General features: G+C 42.2%; 1 protein-coding gene across 4 annotated transcripts in view; it reads left to right on the forward strand.

Annotated features, from left to right (window-relative positions):
* CACNA2D1 (calcium voltage-gated channel auxiliary subunit alpha2delta 1) overlaps nt 1–21,583 on the forward strand; it is a 336,443-nt gene that overhangs the window by 200,466 nt on the left and 114,394 nt on the right. For all 4 annotated transcript variants that reach the window (XM_039353434.1, XM_039353435.1, XM_039353436.1 and 1 more), the window contains exon 6: nt 9,771–9,900. In XM_039353434.1, the coding sequence (XP_039209368.1) occupies nt 9,771–9,900 (130 nt within the window). The remainder of the gene's footprint in view (nt 1–9,770; nt 9,901–21,583) is intronic.

Raw genomic sequence — 21,583 nt, forward strand, 5'->3', positions numbered from 1 at the left:
TGGAAGAAAAATGAGTGGAAACTTAACCAAAGGTGGCATTTCTACTGTGCACTTTTCCCAAAAGGTTTCCACTATTTTGGCCACTACTGTACCTACATAACTAGTTGACAAGCATCTGAATTTTGATAACATAATCACGGGAACACCGCAACAGTTATACGTATGAAAAATGGTCAGAGGCCACTTGTTCGGGAAGTGACTTTTCCAAAATGACCCTTTGGAACTTTGAACAGTCACTAAACGAATTATTGTCAAGGATTATCAAGAGCTGAGGTGGCGCAGCAGTTAGAGTGCAGTACTGCAGGCCACTTTAGCTGACTGTGTTCAGCAGGTCAGTGGTTCAAATCTCACCGGCTCAAGGTTGACTCAGCCTTCCATCCTTCCGGGGTAGGTAAAATGAGGACCCAGATTGTTGGGGGCAATGTAAATATATATATATATATATACATTGCTTACTGGTGTACACCGCTTAGAGAGTGCTTGCACTTAAAGCGGTATATAAGTCTCACAAATAAATAAATAAATAAATAAATAAATAAATAAAGAACTCTGTAGTTATTAGAAATCGCACCTAGCTAGAGACCAGGAACACTTGTCTGCTCGGTCCCTCACAGTGTAAATTACAGGAAGGGATAATTTTAGAAAAAATAAATTATAGGAAGGGATAACCTGGACTATCACGATCCATCCCTGCCTCCTTTCAAAATTCAAGATTTTCAGGCCTTACCCTTAAAAAAAAAAAGCCCCAAATTTCCCAGCAATGGAGGATTTTGGAGATGTAAAGTTTGTTGTCTAACAGATTCAAGCACATATATATTGTTGCTGCACAATACACTCTCCTGGCGTTCCCAACACCAGCGAGGTTCTTGTCAGCCCGACATATGGCTGTCTGCATAATTTACTTCCGTCGGCAGATGTCAAAGCCAGCCCTGCTGTGCCAATCTCCAATTTTTATCTCCTGCCCCCTGAAATAGTCTTTTTTAGCCTCCCAAAATGGCCTCTCATCCATCACACGTTTTTAATTTTGTCTCCCGTTTCCTATCCTTTCTTGATCTCTCTCTCTTTTTCCCTTTGTATACTCAACTCTATGAATCAAGTGTCCATTTTTCTCCAAAGTCCTCTCATTCTGCCCTTTTTATCTTCCGTGTCCGTGGAGTTGGTCTGTCATCCAGATCATTTTAGCTTCAGTGTTTTTACCTTTCTGTTCTCTAAGCTTCTCTGTTATTCTACTTAATTACTGTTTAATAGGATGCTGGTTTGGTCCTGTGGTTTTCTTCTATTCTTGTCTATCCATACCGACTTTTGACTTGACAAGGGATAATGAGTGTCTTTCTCCCATTCTTTTTATTTCCTGATCAACATTTCTGTTAATGGCTCCATGAGGCATCTCCATCACGGCATCAAACAATACAAGATTATTAATTGCACCCAATGGTGCAACATCAAAACTACCACTACAAGTAGTCCTCAACATACCAATTTTAGTGAATGTTTTGAAATTACAAATGATATGACCATTTTTCATATCTACGACCGTTGCAGCGTCCCGGTGGTCACATGATCAAAATTCAGATGCTTGGAAACTGACATGTACTTATGACTGTTGCCCTGTTCCAGGGTCACGTGATCCCCTTTTGCGACCTTCTGACAAGCAAGGTCAATGGGGAAGCCGGATTCACTTAACAATAGTGCGACTAACTTAATAACTGTAGTGATTCACTTAACAACTGTTGCAAAAAGGTCATAAAATGGGGCAAAACTCACTGAACAAATGCCTCATTTAGCAATGTAAGTTTGGTCTCAGTTGCGGTTGTTAAGTCACTACCTGCCTTGAATGAAATATCAGGAATAACTATCACGGCGATTTGCCACGGGCTGAATAAATAAATGGACATAATCTTGGTGTGTTCTCTGTGCCTTGTAGGTTCTTTGTTTTCATTAACCTGGTGTTTCAAAAATGACTTAAAATTACTTGAAGAGGTAATGAAGTTTGTTTTTATTTTTTTTTTAAAAAAAATCAGGGTTGTTTACTTCCTTGAAATTTTCCAATATTCATTTTTTTAATGGAAGGATCAACCCCAGGAGGTTTCCAGATGTGAGGATCTGAAATACAGCATGACTTAACAATACAGGGGAAAAAAAAATTAACAGAGGGCTAGAGGCTTAGTTCTTCCTAATTTACAGGCTCTTCAGACCAAACGTGTCTGCAAAATTTCAACATTCTCTCTCCAATTCCACCTGCTTCGGTCCTAACAAAATAGCCAATGGAGCCATCTAGTGACGAGAAAATAGATTGTCATGCTCGGGAGAATTTGACCATTTGGGCAAGAGTTTTAAAGCATTTCAAAATTAAACCCAAGAATGTAAAAAAAGATCAAATCTCTCTCAAACCGAACTCATGTCTGGTAATCCCATGCATAATATCCATGTACTTTTCTTAGTAACAAGCAAAGTTGTCTTGCTGGCTTCTGAAATGATTTTTTAAGTCTCCGTCTAGTTTACGTTAGAGTCCTTAACCCCACATATTGTTTTTGAGTTCACCCAACATAGTGACAGATTTTATTTTCCTGGGCTCCAAGATCACGGCAGATGGGGACTGCAACCAAGAAATTAAAAGACGCTTGCTCCTGGGGAGAAAAGCTATGGCAAATCTAGACAGCATACTAAAAAGCAGAGACATTACCCTGCCAACAAAAGTGTGTATAGTCAAGACCATGGTTTTCCCAGTTGCAATGTATGGCTGTGAAAGCTGGACCATAAGAAAGGCTGAGTGCCAAAGAATGGAGGCCTTTGAACTATGGTGCTGGAGAAGACTCCTGCGAGTCCCGTGGACTGCAAGGTGATCAGACCGGTCAGTCCTAGAGGAGATCAACCCTGACTGCTCTTTAGAAGGCCAGATCCTGAAGTTGAAACTCAAATACTTTGACCACCTAATGAGAAGGAAGGACTCACTGGAGAAGAGCCTAATGCTGGGAAAGATGGAGGGCAAGAGAAGAAGGGGACAACAGAGAATGAGGTGGCTGGATGGAGTCACTGAAGCAGTAGGCATGAGCTTCAATGGACTCCGGAAGATGGTAGAGGACAGGAAGGCCTGGAGGAATGTTGTCCGTGGGGTCATGATGGGTCGGACACGACTTCACAACTAACAACAACAACAACAAATGTTATTGATCACAATAGAGCTGGAAGGGACCTTGGAGGTCTTCAAGTCCAACCCCCTGCTCAAGACCCTATATCATTTCAAACAGAGCTGTCTGTCCAGTCTCTTCTTAAAAACCTCCAATGATGAAGCACCCACAACTTCTAAAGGCAAACGGTTCCACTGATTAATTGTCCTCACTGTTAGGAAGTTTCTCCTTAATTCCAGATTGCTTTTCTCCTTGTTTAGTTTCCATCCATTGTTTCTTGTCCCGCCTTCTGGTGCTTTGGAGAATAATTTGAAGACATGGGTAACAACCCTGTTTTTGAGAAATCAATCAGTAACATCCATTCCCACAACTTAATTTCAGGGTACAATCTGAACCGGTCACCGGAACCAGAGGTTTAATCTTCCAAACTTTCGGACAAATTTATTCAACTTAGTGCTTTCCTATCTCCAGATTAAGCCATCTTTAACATCTTTTGATGCTTACGAAGTATACAAAGAAAAGTAAATGGAACTTGAAGTAAATCTACTTCTTTTGGGTGATTTATCCTTCCTTATTGAAAGATCTTTAAACTTTATCCCCTTTCTGATCATCTCTGATTTAAAGAAATTTAGAGAACAATGAATCAGCGGAAAGGCTTGCCTTCAGAAGTTGTGGGTGCTCCATCACTGGAGGTTTTTAAGAAGACACTGGACAATCATTTGTCTGGAATGGTATAAGGTCTCCTGCTTGAGCAGGGGGTTGGACTAGTCCAGGGCTTTTCAACCTTTTCACCCATTGTACCATTTTTAGGATATGGCAACATCCGAGTACCACCAGTCGCCTAGCAAGGTGTCAAAAACTTGATGACCCCCCCCCAAAAAGGAAAAAAAGGATAAAGTAACAGGTAGTCCTCGACTTACAACAGTTCGCTTAGTGACTGTTCAAAGTTACAGTGGCATTGAAAAAAGTGCCCCCCCCAAACCACAGCCAAGCAAGACGCCTGCCTGCCCACCCGGTGGCGCTCTTCCTCCTGTCCGAGGTTTCCATTGTTGTGAGCATTTCTGTTGAGGATTGGCAGTGGGGGTGGGCTGGGGGGTGTTTGGTTTTTATTCCCCCCGACTGCTGGGTGGTTGCAGCAGGTTTTGGTCACTTCACATGACCCTGGGACACTGTGACCGTCATAAATATGAATCAGTTGCCAAACATCTGAATGTAAATCACAAGACCCTGGAGAGGCTGCAACATTCCAGCTGATTGGCGCTTCTTCAGGGCTCAGCAGAAGCGCCAGGATCAGCACCGAGCTCCAGCTGGAGCCTGGTGCTGATCCTGGTGCTTCCACTGAGCCCTGACAGCCTCGAAGAAGCGCCGATCAGCTGGAAAGCGACACTGATCCTGGCGCTTCCGCTGAGCCCTGACAGCCCTGCAGCTCCAGCCATCTCTCGCTCAAGCTTGTGCAGTGCTGCCACCAGTTCAGCTCATTCCCCTCCCCCGCTACCACTTTTCTAGGATGGTCGTGTACCACCATCCAGGTACCAATGTACCACAGGTGGTACCCATACCACTGGTTGAAAAGCCCTGGACTAGAAGACCTCCAAGATCCCTTCCAATTCTGTTATTCTATAATTCTATAAAGCTTGTCTTAACTTTTTCTCCCTTCAACCAGCTTGTCATTAGAACTTTTCTGCTGGAACGCCAAACTAACTTCCTGGAGAATCATAATCAAGTCAGACCGCCAAGAAAGAGAAGAGTTGCAGAAAATGTCCTTAGCCATAACTCACTTTTTATTGCCCACAACTCTATATTTCCAGAAGGTATACTTTAATAGATGACCAAACCAATCAGTGACACTGGATAAAATTAGAAAGTTCTGCTCACTCAGATTTTTATGCGAAGACATGAAGGCGAGGCTATGAATACCACAGGCCAGCATTGCTGTCAGCAATAATACGAGGGTATTAATAATAAGGTTGCAATATTTAGCTTAATAAAAGGGCTTGCTCATTTAAAGAATGTTCCACTATCATGTTTCACTGAGAAGGCTTTCCTCAAAGTTGAGGACTGAATACTTGACCCAAACTCACATTTATTTGTTCATTTGATTTATACCCCGCTTTTCCTTTCAGTGCACAGGGTGGCCCAGCTCTTGCCTTTTCACACAATAACACACTTGACAGACAGAAGAACGGTCCAAAATTATGCAGGTAGCTTTTGTGACTAAGGATGGATTTGAATTTACATCTCCCTAGTCCAATATTTTAACCACTGCACTACCCTGATTCGTGTAAAAATGTCAGCCTAACTAGATCAACCAGACGATGAAAACAACTCTACAAGAAGGCTAAAACTCCTTTAATTGAGGCTGTCTATAATCACAGAATCTTTCAATATGACATTTGCAGTAAATACTGAATTTTCTGAGGGGTCTAATTAGTTTATGTCTGCTTTGTGTTCTACACCATGAGTTAATTTAGATTTTATGTCTCTTTACTATCCTGTCTGCTATAATTAATGGGAGATTTTTTTTTTTTTTTGGCCACGTAAGGTATTGCACGTCACCCCAGCAATACGCTTCTTGCAACAGAACGAATTCTTATTATAAACCATCTAGAGACCTGGTTTTTGTGGCTACAGTGTGCTTAATAAATAATCTTTCTTTTGAGACCTCTGACTGTTTTCTTCTTTCTCTTTGCTTTAGAGGAGAAGTGTTTGCCAGGTGGCTGCTGTATCTAAGTGCCTATTTGTGTTAAATAAACTTGCAGACCAGACATCAGTTGGATCTCTAGCCAATACATTAGTCTTGATTTATTGTTATTATTCAGCAAAATGTTGTACTAGTTCCAGGAGATGTCTAGTCTTGCCTTAAGCTTGAAAGCTGGGTGGATGACCTTGGGCCAATCCCTGTCTCTTATCCCAGCCTACATCACAGGACTGTTGTTTTTGGGAAAATAAGAGCAGGAAGGAGTATTAGATATGTTCACCATCTAGAATCATTTATACAAATAATAAAGGCAGGGTATAAGTTATGGCAAATCTAGACAGCATACTAAAAAGCAGAGACATCACCCTGCCAACAAAAGTGCGTATAGTCAAGGCCATGGTCTTCCCAGTTGCAATGTATGGCTGTGAAAGTTGGACCATAAGAAAGGCTGAGCGCCAAAGAATGGAGGCCTTTGAACTCTGGTGCTGGAGAAGACTCCTGCGAGTCCCCTGGACTGCAAGGCGATCAAACCGGTCAGTCCTAGAGGAGATCAACCCCGACTGCTCTTTAGAAGGCCAGATCCTGAAGTTGAGATTCAAATATTTTGACTACCTAATGAGAAGGAAGGACTCACTGGAGAAGAGCCTAATGCTGGGAAAGATGGAGGGCAAGAGAAGAAGGGGATGACAGAGAATGAGGTGGCTGGATGGAGTCACTGAAGCAGGAGGCGTGAGCTTCAATGGACTCCAGAAGATGGTAGAGGACAGGAAGGCCTGGAGGAACGTTGTCCATGGAGTCGTGATCGGTCGGACACAACTTCGCAACTAACAACAACAATACGTTAATTAAATAAGTAATACAATTCTGGTGTCCAGCTTAGTTCTAACAACTTGAGTTATGCCAGAGTTTTTCACAGAATTGGTCTTTTCTGTATTTCTCTAACTCCAAAGGAGAAATCAACCAGGGCAGGGGTAGGCAACCTTGGCTCTTTTACGACTCGTGGACTTCAACTCCCAGAATTCCCGAGCCAGCACGGCTCAGCTTGGAAACCTCTTCCTTTTCTCTCAACATGGCTGGCTCAGGAATTCTGGGAGTTGAAGTCCACAAGTCATAAAAGAGCCAAGGTTGCCTACCGCTCTCTGCGCCTCACTTTGGGACCAATTCATCACGTTTTATTTCAGAGTCACGTGAGCGAGATTTTGGTGAGTTTCATTGGACAGATCAGGAAAGCATTCGACAAACGAAAGCCAGGTTTTAATAGATGGAAAATTAATCTTCAGGCTTTGGACTCCTGTGGGATTTTCCTATGACATTATTGATCGCGTTTCAGCTCCTGATAAAGGAGAAAAATTGGTTGGAGTTGAGTTTTAATTGTTTTCAGGCCAGATTGGATTATGTGGCTTCAGAACAGGCTAGCTTCTTTTGTCAGGCAAATTGGTTGTCTTAAAACAATAGAAAAGCAGATGAGGGCATAGAAGAATATAATGGATGATTTAGACCAGTGGTTCTCAACCTTTTCAATGCCACGACCCCCCAACTGGTTGTAAGTCGAGGACTACTCAACCGATCGTAAGTCGAGGACTACTCAACTGGTGCAGCACCGTTTGCAGAATGGGACTTTTGGCGGGCTCAGCAGGGCAGAGACAGCCTGGACAATTCCTATTGGCTTTGGAAAGCCAATAGACTATTCAAGAGAGTCTATTCAATTGGCTTTCCAAAGCCAATAGAATAAAAGGGAGTAGCACAGCTAAGGAAAAGGGGGAAAAAAATGGCGGACTGCGTTGTTTGGCGACCCCTGTGAAATGGTCATTCGACCCCAAATGGGGTCCCGACCCGCAGGTTGAGAACCACTGCACTAGACTGATTTTAAGATATCATCCAGGATGCAAGTTTATGAATGCTTTAAAACAGGGGTGTCAAACTCAATTTCACTGAGGGCCGCATCAGCATTGCGGTTGCTCTTGGGGGGCTGGGTGGGTGTGGCCTACTGGGTGGGCGTGGATGGAATGGGTGTGGCCTATTGGGTGAGCGTGTGAGAACACCCCGCTACCTGCCAAAACCCCTCCCCCGGAGCCCATCAAGCCGGATATGTGAAGTACGCAAGGGCCATTTGCTGGCCACTTCCAGGCGATGGTGCATTTCTTCGTTCCTCACAATGGGTGACACCTCCCCAGCATGCACCCAGGGGGCAGGGCCGATGTGGTAGGGGATGGTTCCTCGCTGTGGAGCTAAGACTGAATGCGTTTCAGCCTAGATGGCCACCACAAAATTGTACATTGGCTCCCGGCCGGTCTGGGCCAGGGCCAAGGCAATGGGGGCCGTTCCCTCACTGTTTCCAGGGTGGCTTTGCAGGCCACATGAAACCACTTCGTGGGCCCCATCCGGCCCCCGGGCCTTGTGTTTGACATGTCTGCTTTAAAAAGATTTTTCCACTTTTTTTTTTCTAAAGGTACCTCTATGTTTGAATATAGGATCACAGTACAGATTGTCCTTGACTTACAAAAGTTCGTTTAGTGCCCATTCAGAGTTACAATAGCACTGAAAAATGGGACTTATGACCTTTTTCACACTTACTCCATTGAGCGCCCCCTAAGTCACATAGTCAGAATTCAAACACTTGGCAACCGACTCATATTTATGACGGTTGCAGAGTCTCAGGGTCACGTGATCCCCTTTTGCAAACTTCTGACAAGCAAAATCAATGGGGGAGCCGGATTTACTTAACAACTGTGTTACTAACTTAATGACTGCAGTGATTCACTTAACAACTATGGCAAGAAAGGTCGTAAAATGAGGCAAAACTCACTTGACAGCTGTCTGGTTTACAGTGGAAATTTGGGAGTGAATTGTGATCGTAAATCAAGATTACCTATAATAATTTGAGATAGTATAGATTCTCCTGCTTAAGACCTCCAAGGTCCCTTCTAGCTCTATTCTATTCTATTCTATTCTGTTCTGTTCTGTTTTGTTCTATTCTATTCTGTTTGTTCTTTTCTATTCTATTCTATTCTACTCTACTCTACTCTACTCTACTCTACTCTACTCTACTCTACTCTACTCTACTCTACTCTACTCTATCCTATTCTGCTCTGCTCTACTCTACTCTACTCCATTCCATTCCATTCCATTTTATTCTTCTATTCTATTCTACATTCTATTCCATTCTGCATTCTATTCTATTCTATTCTATTCTATTCTATTCTATTCTATTCTATTCTATTCTATTCTATTCTATTCTATTCTATTCTATTCTATTCCATTCCATTCCATTCCATTCCATTCCATTCCACTCTACTCTACTCTACTCTACTCTACTCTACCCTACCCTACCCTACCCTACTCTACTCTACTCTACTCTACTCTACCCTACCCTACCCTACCCTACTCTACTCTACTCTACTCTACCCTATTCTACCCTATTCTACCCTGTTTTGCTCTATTCTGTTCTGCTCTACTCTACTTTACTCTACTCTACTCTACTCTACTCTACTCTACTCTACTCTACTCTACTCCATTCCATTCCATTCCATTCTATTCTTCTATTTTATTCTACATTCTATTCCATTCCATTCTGCATTCTATTCTATTCTATTCTATTCTATTCTATTCTATTCTATTCTACTCTACTCTACTCTACTCTACTCTACTCTACTCTACTCTACTCTACTCTACCCTATTCTGCTCTGCTCTATTCTGTTCTGTTCCTCTCTGCTCTGCTCTGCTCTGCTCTGCTCTGCTCTGCTCTGCTCTGCTCTGCTCTGCTCTATTCTATTCTATTCTATTCTATTCTATTCTATTCTATTCTATTCTATTCTATTCTATTCTATTCCTACTTTCTGTCTTTGGATCTGGCCTGTTCCCAAATTGCGAATCTAAGTTACCTTTACACACAATGTATTCGATTTTAACGTTTTGCTTCCTTTTTTCCTCCCCGTTTGGAAAAGTCTGGAAGAAGCGAGAACGAAACAGGGAGCCAAAGAATCAAACCTCTGTTTGAAGAAGACCCTTTGTTTGGTCGACAAACATCATATCAACATGCTGCTGTCCATATACCAACCGATATCTACGATGGCTGTAAGTATGGAGAGATTAATATCATCTTCTTTTTTTATATATATAAATATTTTATTAATTTTCTATTTTTACAAACAAGTGTTGACTGGGTCCATTAATAATTCCGTGGTACATGTAAGCTTCTTCAAACTAAATCCAATATTACACCATCTAATACAGGGCTCTTCAAACTTGGTCCTGTTATGACTTGTGGACTTCAACTCCCAGAATTCCTGGGCCAGGCAAGCTTTACAAAACCTTAGTAAGACCACACTTGGAAAACTAAATCCAAGTTCATGATATAAGAAAGACGTTGAGGCTCTGGAAAGAGTGCAGAGAAGAGCAACAAAGAGGGACTGGAGGCTAAAACATATGAAAATGGTTGCAGGAATTGGGTATATCCAGTCTAGTGAGAAGAAGGACCAGGGGTGACATGATAGCAGTCTTCCAATATTTGAGAGGTTGCCACCAAGAAGACTGGGTGGCTCAACCTATTTTCCAAAGCACCAGAAGGCAAGACAAGAAGCAAGGGTTAGAAACTAACCAAAGAGAGAAGCAACCTAGAACTAAGGAGGAATTTCCTGAGAGTTAGAACGATAAAGCAGTTGGAACAGCTTGCCTTCAGAAGTTGTAGGTGCTCCATCAAGGAGGCTTTTAAGAAGGGACTGGATGGCCAATTGTCTGAAATGGTATAGGGTCTTCTGCGAAAGCAGGGGGTTGGACTAGAAGATCTCCAAGGTCCCTTCCAGCTGTGTTATTCTGCTATTCTGTTGACATGACATTTGAATTTCCCTCCGGTCAGTTTTTTTTTTTTAATTTTTATTTTCAATTTTACAATACATTACAAACTTAAAAATACTTCAGATAAAAAATAAAACAAATTGATACACACCACTTTCAGTATTGCCCACCTATTTCCCCCCAAACCGCATCCACTCTCTAACGAACTTACTTCTTTCCCTCTTCTTCCTCACTCACTCCGTCTCCTACTGCTCCTCAACCTTCCTACTTACTTCTTGCCTTCTTCTTCTCACTCCGGATGTGGTCCAGGGGAAATGCCCGAGCAATTCCTCTCTCCAAATTAAAACATTAATATTATATACGGTAAAACTATTTCTACTTTATCTGAACTACTTAAACTTCAACCCATCCACCCCCCACCCCCCTCCCCCCCCCGACTTCCCAGAGCAAAGTACAGGATTATACAAACATATTAAACATAATCTATTTAAGTTTACTAATTATACAATGAACAAAATCATACTAACCTTTAACTCTTTAACCTTTAAGTCGAGGTGGCGCAGCAGTTAGGGTGCAGTACTGCAGGCCACTTCTCAGTACAGCAGGTCAGCGGTTCAAATCTCACCGGCTCAAGGTTGACTCAGCCTTCCATCCTTCCGGGGTGGGTAAAATGAGGACCCAGATTGTTGGGGGCAATGTAAATATATATATATATACACATTGCTTCTTACCGGTGTACACCGCTTAGAGAGTGCTTGCACTTAAAGCAGTATATAAGTCTCATAAATAAATAAATAAATAAACTCTCTTCAAACTTTAACATCATAAATTTATAAACAAATTCATTACTCATAAAATAAATGAAACTTTGTAGTTCCATACTTCTTCTGAACATATTCTATCCATCTTCTCCATACAATAACATATCTCTCTTGTGAATGGTCCTTTAAATAAGCAGAAAGTTTAGCCATTTCTGCTAAATTAGAAACCTTAAATACCCATTCTTCTAAAGAAGGCAGAGTATCCTTCTTCCAATATTGACCCACCAATAATCTTGTTGCTGTTATTAAATTCAACATTAATCCTCCGGTCAGTTTGAGGTTATGCTCCACTGTTCTTGATTTTTGCTTAATTTCATCTGAGAAGATGAAATATTGACCAGAGAAGAATACAAGAGTCTTTGCATGGAACAGATCAATTTTCTGTACCCACTAAACTCATCTGGGCGATGGCATCCTTATATAAATGTGATACGTTGCTTGTTGATGCCTTCCTTGGCATCTTCTTTTGGAATGGTACCAATAGCAGAAAGGGTGCAAGTCTTCTTGAATGCCTTAACTGATGACTCAATGGACACTGGCCCATAATGCACATCCCTCCACAGCCCTGTTCAAATAAGACTTTTGCTCCTTCAGACTTAACAAATAAAAAAAATGGAAGTGTCTTTTAACTCAGCCATTTTCAAGCTCCATTGAAATCTTAACAGCGAATCGAAGGCCCCAACTAGATTTGTATTTATTTAGAGTTTTCCCAGATTGTGAGGGTCTATATCTCTAAATGTCACTCAAGTAGAAACATGAATGTCAAAAACAGTAAGTGGAGACAAAGTTTGAATTCAATTTCTCCGGCAGCACATCGGATCTGGAGGATTATTCTGTGATTCCGACTTTATTAATTTAAAGGTGCATTGCAATTGCTGGATTAGAGTAGAATTTGCTGATGTTTTAGGCTTCCTTAAGAGAAATGGATCATTTCTGAAGGGTTAATTTATATTCTGAACAGAGGGAAGAAAAGAGAGATGATTCATGGGCAAAACCTCACTTGAAATGTTTTAATTTAATCCTGACTTTTCGGGTTGACATATATCTTCATTAAGCCTATAATGCCAAACTAATAAGTTAGTAGGGAAACTTTTCAACGTGAATATTCAATATAATTTTACCATATGGACAAATGAGCTGGATTAACTTGCTCTTCTAGATGCGGTTTGAATAGGAAAGAGGGCGGATCAGGGTTTGAACATGGAAAATGTCAGGCTTATACATCATGCGCTGACTGGGAAGGCATTGAAGAAGTACAAAGAAGCAACTTCTGGAATTTTGGGAACAGTGACTAGAGGATTGATCGGATCTTGTTGTGTGTTTTAGAACCAATATTTCCGTATCTGTCAACATAAGCACAAATGGAGAAAAATGTAAGCAATAATTACTCTATTTTTCTTCTGGAAAGACAAAGAAATATTGGCCTCCTTATTATAACTAACTAGCTAAATAAATAAATGTTGTGAGCCACTCCGAGTCCTCTTTGAGTGATATAGTAGCTATGTACATTTGAATAATGAATAAATGAAATATTTAATAGGAAGAACGGCATATAAAGCTGTAATTGTTAGCATTTGGAGAAGGACAGGCAGAACCTGGGAACAGAGTCAGGAGAGGAATCAGCCTGGAATCGTTATGTTGTCACAAATGTTCTAAGTCCAATCCCTCTTCAACTCTGTTAATTTTTATTTAACATCAACCCTTAGTTGACTAGATTCTTGTCAATGGGCAGGAGCAATAAATCGGCTAAGCTGGAATTCAACCTGTGGTCCTGATTCTTCAGGCTTGACAGATCACCATAACACCTGAACCCTAAATTATAGTTAAATGTAAAACGTAAGTCAGTGAATTATTCTTCCCTACCGCTTTACCAAGCACGTTACACAAATTAAATCATTAACATGTTCGAGTTGAATTCAATCATTCTTGACATTAGGAAGCAGGCTTGAATTGTTTTAGCTCACGTATTTTACAGCCCGATGTTATTTGACACCTGAGCAGCCATTCTGATAAATTAAAGATGTGCTAGATGTTTTTGCTTCAATTAGATTGAGTCGGGGATTGGTGGAAACTCCTATTAATGTTATGAATGCTCTTTAAAAAACCATGTTGCTCATACCAAGTATAATTAGTGTCTAATTTCCCAGGGGTGGCTGCTGTGCAATTGAGAAGCCTCGCATCTGCGTTTGTCACTCCCGTGTTAAAACCCCGAATTAATGTGTGTGTGTCTGATCTGGCCTGTTTCGCCCTCCTTCCTGTTTTAAAGGATATTGTCCACTAGTTAATCACTTGGGACATTGTGTTTGACAGTTGAACCATGGACGATAAAGGATTGCAGGCTGGGACAGTGTTCAGAATTAAACACGGTTCACAAATGGAAAGGCATCGCAACAATATTTTAAAATCCTCCTCTTTTTCTTCCCACCCATCACTTTATTACTTCCTGAAGTGACAACGCAGCATTCTTCTTGGCAATTTGCAGTCAAGGAAAATTAGAAATACTTTCTTCCCCGTTGAGTTTTAAATATAAGCAAAGGCAGAATGAATGGATAAGTTAACTTCTTTTCTCCCCCCCCCCCCGAAAATAGAGCCACTGCTTGACTGACTTCCCTTCCCAAAATATTTTCAGCCTAGATTTCAAAGGGCTGGAAGAGAGAGAAAAGACAAAATACATCTTAACTGCAGATGACTTGTTAGACCTGTGCACATTTTGAAAGCCGGCAAGTCTCTGCTATTTATGAACACAACCCATTTCTCACCCTTCTCTGCAAGCATCCGTGGTGTGTTTATGCGTTTGTGAGGTGCATTTGTGTCAGAGAGAGCTGTGGTTGAAAAAAAAAAAAATCAAGATGGCAGCCACAATTGCATGATCAAAATCCTTTTGTCGATGCATCATTGATCAGTTTCGGGCACAGACGCAAATGCCCCCAAACTCTGTTTGAATGTTTCAATGATGCATAGACAAAAGGACAGGATTTTGATTGTGCAGTTGTGCCCGCCATCTTGATTTTTTTTCAACAACTGCATCCATCCATCTCTCGCTCTCTCTCTCTCTCTCTCTCTCTCTCTCTCTCTCTCACACACACACACACACACACACACACACACACACGCACGCATGCACGCAAACACACACCCATCTAGATCAGTGGTTCTCAACCTTTTTAATGCCGCAACTCCCAACTGGTCGTAAGTCGAGGACTACTCAACCGGTCGTAAGTCGAGGACTACTGGTGCAGCACTGTTTGCAGACAGGGACTTTTGGTGGGCTCAGCAGGGCAGAGACAGCCTGGACAATTCCTATTGGCTTTTGAAAGCCAATAGAATTAGACTGTATTCAAGAGAGTCTATTCCATTGGCTTTCAAAAGCCAATAGAATAAAAGGGAGTAGCACAGCTAAGGAAAAGGGGAAAAAATGGCGGACAGCCTTGTTTGGCGACCCCCGTGAAATGGTCGTTCGACCCCAAATGGGGTCCCGATCCACAGGTTGAGAACCACTGATCTAGATGGTGTATTTTCTTGTCATAAACTGCAAGGTGAGCATTTTCTACCCTTCTTTACCTTCTCATCTTCTGTAGCTTCTTCTCACAGCCTGTATTTGACCCGGTTATTTAATTAAAGGTGGGCTCGATATTGTGATATGAAGACCCGGGATGAATTTATTCATTCATTCATGGTTCCTAGGCGTAAAAAAGGAAAGGAGGGACGTGAGGATAATTCATTTTGCGCTCCTGGCTGATTTCGCCTGCCTGATTCTTGGCGTTCGCATCAAGCATTCAGCCGGCGTTAGGTCTGCTTCCTCTGCTTAATGTGGGCAGACTCCAGCGAAACCTCAGCCGTCTTTTGATTCCCTACTGTACCTTATTGTACATATCAATTTTGATCTTTTTGGGCGATGGTTGGGAAGCAAACATATTTTTTTTCCCAAAGCAGCCATTTGGTGATGGATTTTGCAGACTAGATTTAATGAACATCCCCAGGAATATCACACAATTTACATTCTAAAGCCAACTGCTTACTGATGGGGAGGGCAAACTCCCCATGCCAGCAACGGCCTATCTCTAAGTTAGAGGTATGCTGTTGCACCCTGCATAGGGATTCAGAAGTGTCTTTTAAATACACAATACTAGAAATTCTCCTAGTTTTAGGCAGCTCAACCACCTTAGTCGTCCTCGTAGATCTACATCTATTGTAAAACTTCAGATCTTCAGCCCAGGTTTGAATCTCAGAAGGATATAGCTGGCTGATGAGAGCTAAGGAGCTTGACATAGCTATACCAGCTTCCCTTTAACTCTTTGTTAGCAATCCAAATTTAACACAGAGCATGTGTGTGTGTGTGTGTGTTTATGTGTGATACAGCTGACAAAGTGAGAAAGAGCCTGTGGCCTAGAGGTCAACACAGCTGCCTAACGTGCAAGCAGCCCAGGTTCGAATCTCAGAAGGGTATGTCTGGCTGATGAGAACTAATAAGCTCGAAATAGCTATCCCAGTCCCCCTTAATTCTTTGTTAGCAATCCAAAAATTTAGGAAACACGCACATACACTTGTGTGCATGTATATGTATGGGTTTTACACACACACACACACACACACGTAGGTCTTTGGTTATTCGGGTTTTCTCCCGCATAAAATTGGAAGTGTCTTGAAGATGACGAATGGGACTTCGTCGAAACGTCGCCAAGACACTTCCAATTTTACACGGGAGAAAACCCGAATAACCAAAGACCTACATACAAACACCCGCGAAAACCTCAGAAAACATATATATATATATATATATATATATATGTATATGTATATGTATATGTATATGTATATGTATATGTATATGTATATGTATATGTATATATATATATATAAAGTAGGCATCAGAATTTCATTTTTTAATGTGTGCCAATTTCTTCATAGAAAAAGTGACAATAAAGCTTGTCTTGTCTTGTCTTACCCTATCCTATCCTACCCTATCCTACCCTACCCTACCCTACCCTATCCTACCCTATCCTATCCTATCCTATCCTACCCTATCCTATATTCCAATATTTATCCTATCCTATCCTATCCTATCCTATCCTATCCTATCCTATCCTATCCTATCCTATCCTATCCTATCCTATCCTATCCTATCCTACATCCTATCCTATCCTATTCTATCCTACCTTACCTTACCTAACCTTACCCCATCTCATCTCATCTTATCCCGTGTCCTTACCTTATCATTTCTCTGTACTTGAGATCATATACAGGTACTCCTTGACTTACAACAGTTCATTCAGTGACCATTCAAAGTTATAACGGCACTGAAAAAAGTGACTTATGACCATTTTTCACACTTAAAAGCCGTTGCAGCATCTCCATGGTCACGTGATCAAAATTCAGACACTTGGCAACCAACTCATATTTATGATAGTCGCAGCGTCCCAGAGTCAAGTGATCTCCTTTGGTGATCTTTAGCCAAGCAAAGTCAATGGGGAAGCCAGATTCACTTCACAACGCTGTTACTGACTTAATAACTAAAGTGATTCCCTTCACAAGTGAGGCAAGAAAGATTGTAAATTGGGGCCACACTCACTTAACAAATGTCTCACTTAACAACATAAATTCTGGGCTTAACTGTGGTGATAAGTCAAGGACTACCTGTATTGCATGCAAAGCTGTCAACCTCTCCGCTCAGCCAAAAATTCACTGTGACTTCTTGGTGCAGCATTTCAAGCATGATGTGACACTAGGTCAGGGGTAGGCAACTTTGGCCCCTTCATGACTCGTGGACTTCAACTCCCAGAATTCCTGAGCCAGCATGGGGAAAATATTGGCCCCCTCATGACTCGTGGACTTCAACTCCCAGAATTCCTAAGCCAGCATGGGGAAAATATTGGCCCCCTCATGACTCGTGGACTTCAACTCCCAGAATTCCTGAGCCAGCCACGCTGAGGGGAAAGGGAGAGGTTTCCAAGCTGAGCCCTGCCGGCTCAGGAATTCTGGGAGTTGAAGTCCACGAGTCATAAAAGAGCCAAGGTTGCCTACCCTTGCAGTAGAGCAAAGCAATTGGTTTATTGAATGGATATGATTGGATATTCGTTCATCGTCTTTTCTCAAAAGTTTTATTTCTGCAGTTAAAAAAAAGAGGTTTGGGTGGGACCAATTGGCAAGAAATAAGATGCACAAAGATGAAACATTTGGACCTTTTTGACACATTTAATCCACTGACTACTTGAAGGAGAGGGTGTCCGAAGGACTTGGGTTGTGGCGTGTCCCTAGAATCTGGGAGACCGGTCACAAGTCTGTTTGGAGGAAGATGTTGTAGCATTGTATGGAAAAACCTCTCCACTGATCAGGCAGTTATGGGCACCCTTTAGACAGATTAATTGGTTTGCAGAGAGCAAAGGGCATCCCCGAGATGAAGGATTAGGTGGATGTGCCGGCTGATGTATTTAAATCAATCTCATGAGAATTTGCAATGGGACAATTTATTTCAGAGATTACTGGCACAGATGGAGCCCGCATGCATAAAATACGTGGTTTGGACACATTGAGCAGGTGGCTTTTTATAATGCTTCAGTTTCCTTGTATGCTTTTGAAGTTTGACCCTTTCCTCCCTCCCTCCCTCCCTCCCTCCCTCCCTCCTTCCTTCCTTCCTTCCTTCCTTCCTTCCTTCCTTCCTTCCTTCCCCTCACATCTTCTTCCTTCCTTCCCTCCCTCCCTCCTTCCTTCCTTCCTTCCTTCCTTCCTTCCTTCCTTCCTTCCTTCCTTCCTTTCTTCCTTCCTTCCCCTCACATCTTCTTCCTTCCCTCCCTCCCTCCCTCCCTCCCTCCTTCCTTCCTTCCTTCCTTCCTTCCTTCCTTCTTTCCTTCCTTCCCCTCACATCTTCTTCCTTCCCTCCCTCCCTCCCTCCCTCCTTCCATCCTTCTTTCCTTCCTTTCCCTCACATCTCCTTCCTTCCCTCTCTCCCTCTTTCCTTCTTTCCTTTCTACCCTCACGTCTCCTTCCTTCCCTCCCTCACTCTTTCTTTCCTTCCTTCTTTCCTTCCTACCCTCATGTCTCCTTCCCTTGCTCCTTCCTTCCTTCCTTCCTTCCTTCCTTCCTTCCTTCCTTCCTTCCTTCCTTCCTTCCTTCCTTCCTTCCTTCCCCTCACATAGGAGCCAAGGTGGCGCAGCAGTTAGAGTGCAGTACTGCAGGCCACTTTAGCTGACTGTGTTCAGCAGGTCAGCGGTTCAAATCTCACCGGCTCAAGGTTGACTCAGCCTTCCATCCTTCCGGGGTAGGTAAAATGAGGACCCAGATTGTTGGGGGAAATGTAAATATAGATATATATATATATATACATTGCTTACTGGTGTACACCGCTTAGAGAGTGCTTGCCCTTAAAGCGGTATATAAGTCTCATAAATAAATAAATAAATAAATCTCCTTCCTTCCCTCCCTCCCTCCTTAATAATAATAAAGTTGGAAGAGACCTTGGAGGTCATCTAGTCCAACCCCCTGCTCAGGCAGGAAACCCTATACCATTTCAGACAAATGTCTGTCCAGTCTCTTCTTAAAAGCTTCCTCCTTCCTTCCCTCTCTCCCTCCCTCTCTTTCTTTCCTTCCTTCTTTCCTTCCTACCCTCATGTCTCCTTCCTTCCTTCCTTCCCTCCTTCCTTCCTTCTTTCCTTCCTTCTTTCCTTCCTTCCCCTCACATCTCCTTCCTTCCTTCCTTCCTTCCTTCCTTCCTTCCTTCCTTCCTTCCTTCCTTCCTTCCTTCCTTCCTTCCTTCCATACTGCACATACTTATTGGGTATATTTTACAACATCAGAGTGTTCCCAACTCTACTTTAGTGCATGTTCTCCATTTATGTCAGTTAGTTCTCGAAACTGATGTGCATAAATCTCCTATATATTCTGAAGCCAAGTCAAGAGTCTTCAGGGGACATTCAATTTACTAGAAAGTCATAAGAGTGGAAGAGAGAACACTCCCATTCAAGTAATCCACCGTTACTTGAAGAAGTCTTCAGAGAAGTCCTGAGTGTGGGAAGCACAGCTCTTACTTTATCAGACATCCTAATTTATCTTAATTGTCTACCCCCAGGTTGACTAGAGAATATTAATCAAGTTTAAATGTAATTCTTGTTACTTTGCTCTCAGTGGCAGCATTAGGAATGCCTTTGCATAGATCAGTGGTTCTCCACCTTTTTAATGCCGCGACCCCCAACCGGTCGTAAGTCGAGGACAAAACTGGTTGTAAGTCGAGGACTAAACAGGTCGTAAGTTGAGGACTACCCAACCGGTCGTAAGTCAAGGACTTTCCCTGCCCAGGAGCGCTGCTCATGTGTGGTGCCCCCCCTGTGCCGGCCAAGACGTAGCTGGCAAGCGGCAGAGATGGAGCAGGCCGACCACTGGCTGGGCCACCAGCTGGCCCAGCCCAAGGGAGGTAAGGCACCTGCCGGAAAAGGGGGAAAAAAATGGCAGACAGCCTTGCTTGGCGACCCCGTGAAATGGTCGATTGACCCAAATGGGGTCCCGACCCATAGGTTGAGAACCGCTAGCATAGATGGATAATAGATCAAAAACCCAGCTCATAAAAATGATCCAGTGAGAACCAGCAGTTGATATCCTGAGGATGAATGGACTGTTCGCCAGTCTCAGTTGACTTGGACCCATTCTGCAGCTTTAATCCACCCTGTGCATAAAGTAATTAAACTGCATTCTGACAACTAACTTGTTCTCCAGGGCACCAAGATCGTTCTTTGAAAATGTGCATTCAATGTTTCCAGATATAACTTGTGTAGGTCTCACCCCGATGAACCCTCCAGTGAGAGGATGAATGCTCGTTTTTGTATATTTTCCAAGTTTACCCCTGGGGGGGCGGCGGCGGGTCTACTTTTTGTTCTAAAGAAATCATAAGTTTCTCAATATTTCTGTCCCTCAAGATGTGAGTGAAACATCTTTGTATGCGCATAAAAGAAAGCATCTGAAAATTTCACCATTGGATTCTGAACATTTTGTACTGGAACCCAGAAGGGTTTACAAATGTTTCAGAGGTGCATTAACCATGGATTGTCCATCCCTAATAACAAGCCAGGTAAGCAAGAGCTTATGAGTTAGAGGGAACAGACAGTGCTTATCACAAGGGGGTAGACTAGAAGACCTCCAATGTCCCTTCCAACTCTGTTATTCAGGTATATCTCATCACTATTCTCTTGTTTCATCGGAAACATTTTCAACTAAATTCTTTAAGGATTAGGGATGAAAATCTTGAAGTACCTCCAATGAGAACCTAGAAGAAAGGCATGTGTTAGGGTAGGGAATTACACTTAACCACTCAGTGGAAAATTGGAGAGAAAGTTGAACCGTAACCATATCATGATCTTCATAGACAACAAACTAATGCTTGTGTTTGAATCCTAAACTTTTGGGATAGCTTAAATGTCAAGAAGAAATGTGTGTGTGTGTGTGTTTTTGTGTTACATTTTACCCGGAAACCACTGGGGACTAGAAGCATTTGAAATGTGGATCTACAGGCAGCTGTTACATATAAGCTGGGTTGACAAGATCAGAAATGAGGAGGTGATAAGCCGCCTGGGAAAGCCAAGGGAAATCATCAAAACAATTAAAAAAACGAAAATTAGAATATTTCGGACATGTGATGTGACACCCAGAAAAATACGGCATACTCCATTTAATCCTCCAGGGAAAGATAGAAGGCAAACGACATCCAGGCAGAAGAAGAACATCGTGGCTTCAAAATCTAAGGGACTGGTTTGGACAAAACTCAGCAGCACTTTTTCGTGCGGCTGCTGATAAAAACAAGATCGCCAACATGATCGCCAGTGTCCAATAACAGATATGGCACAAGAAGAAGAATTCTGTTACTAAAAAATATAATTATGGGAAACTGTTAGGCATGATAGATAGGCTAAGATTTATGCTGCTTAAAGTAATATGCCCCCAAAGATAGCTAAGTAGATAAGACTTTCTAATTGTTGGAGAAGGACTAGCAGAACCTAGGAGTGGAGTTAAAAGAGGGATTAGCCTAGAATCCTTACGTAGCCACAAGCAAACTAATCTTCCTTGAATTTCATGGACCTTTATTTACAGTAACTCCTAACAGGTCCTAATTCTTGGTTGAGAAGATTTCTGTGCAAAGGCATAAGTAGCAATAAATCAGT

The sequence above is a fragment of the Crotalus tigris genome, unplaced genomic scaffold (assembly GCF_016545835.1).
Source record: "Crotalus tigris isolate CLP2741 ecotype Arizona unplaced genomic scaffold, ASM1654583v1 scf7180000018523.1292444, whole genome shotgun sequence".
Taxonomy (NCBI): Eukaryota; Metazoa; Chordata; class Lepidosauria; order Squamata; family Viperidae; genus Crotalus; species Crotalus tigris.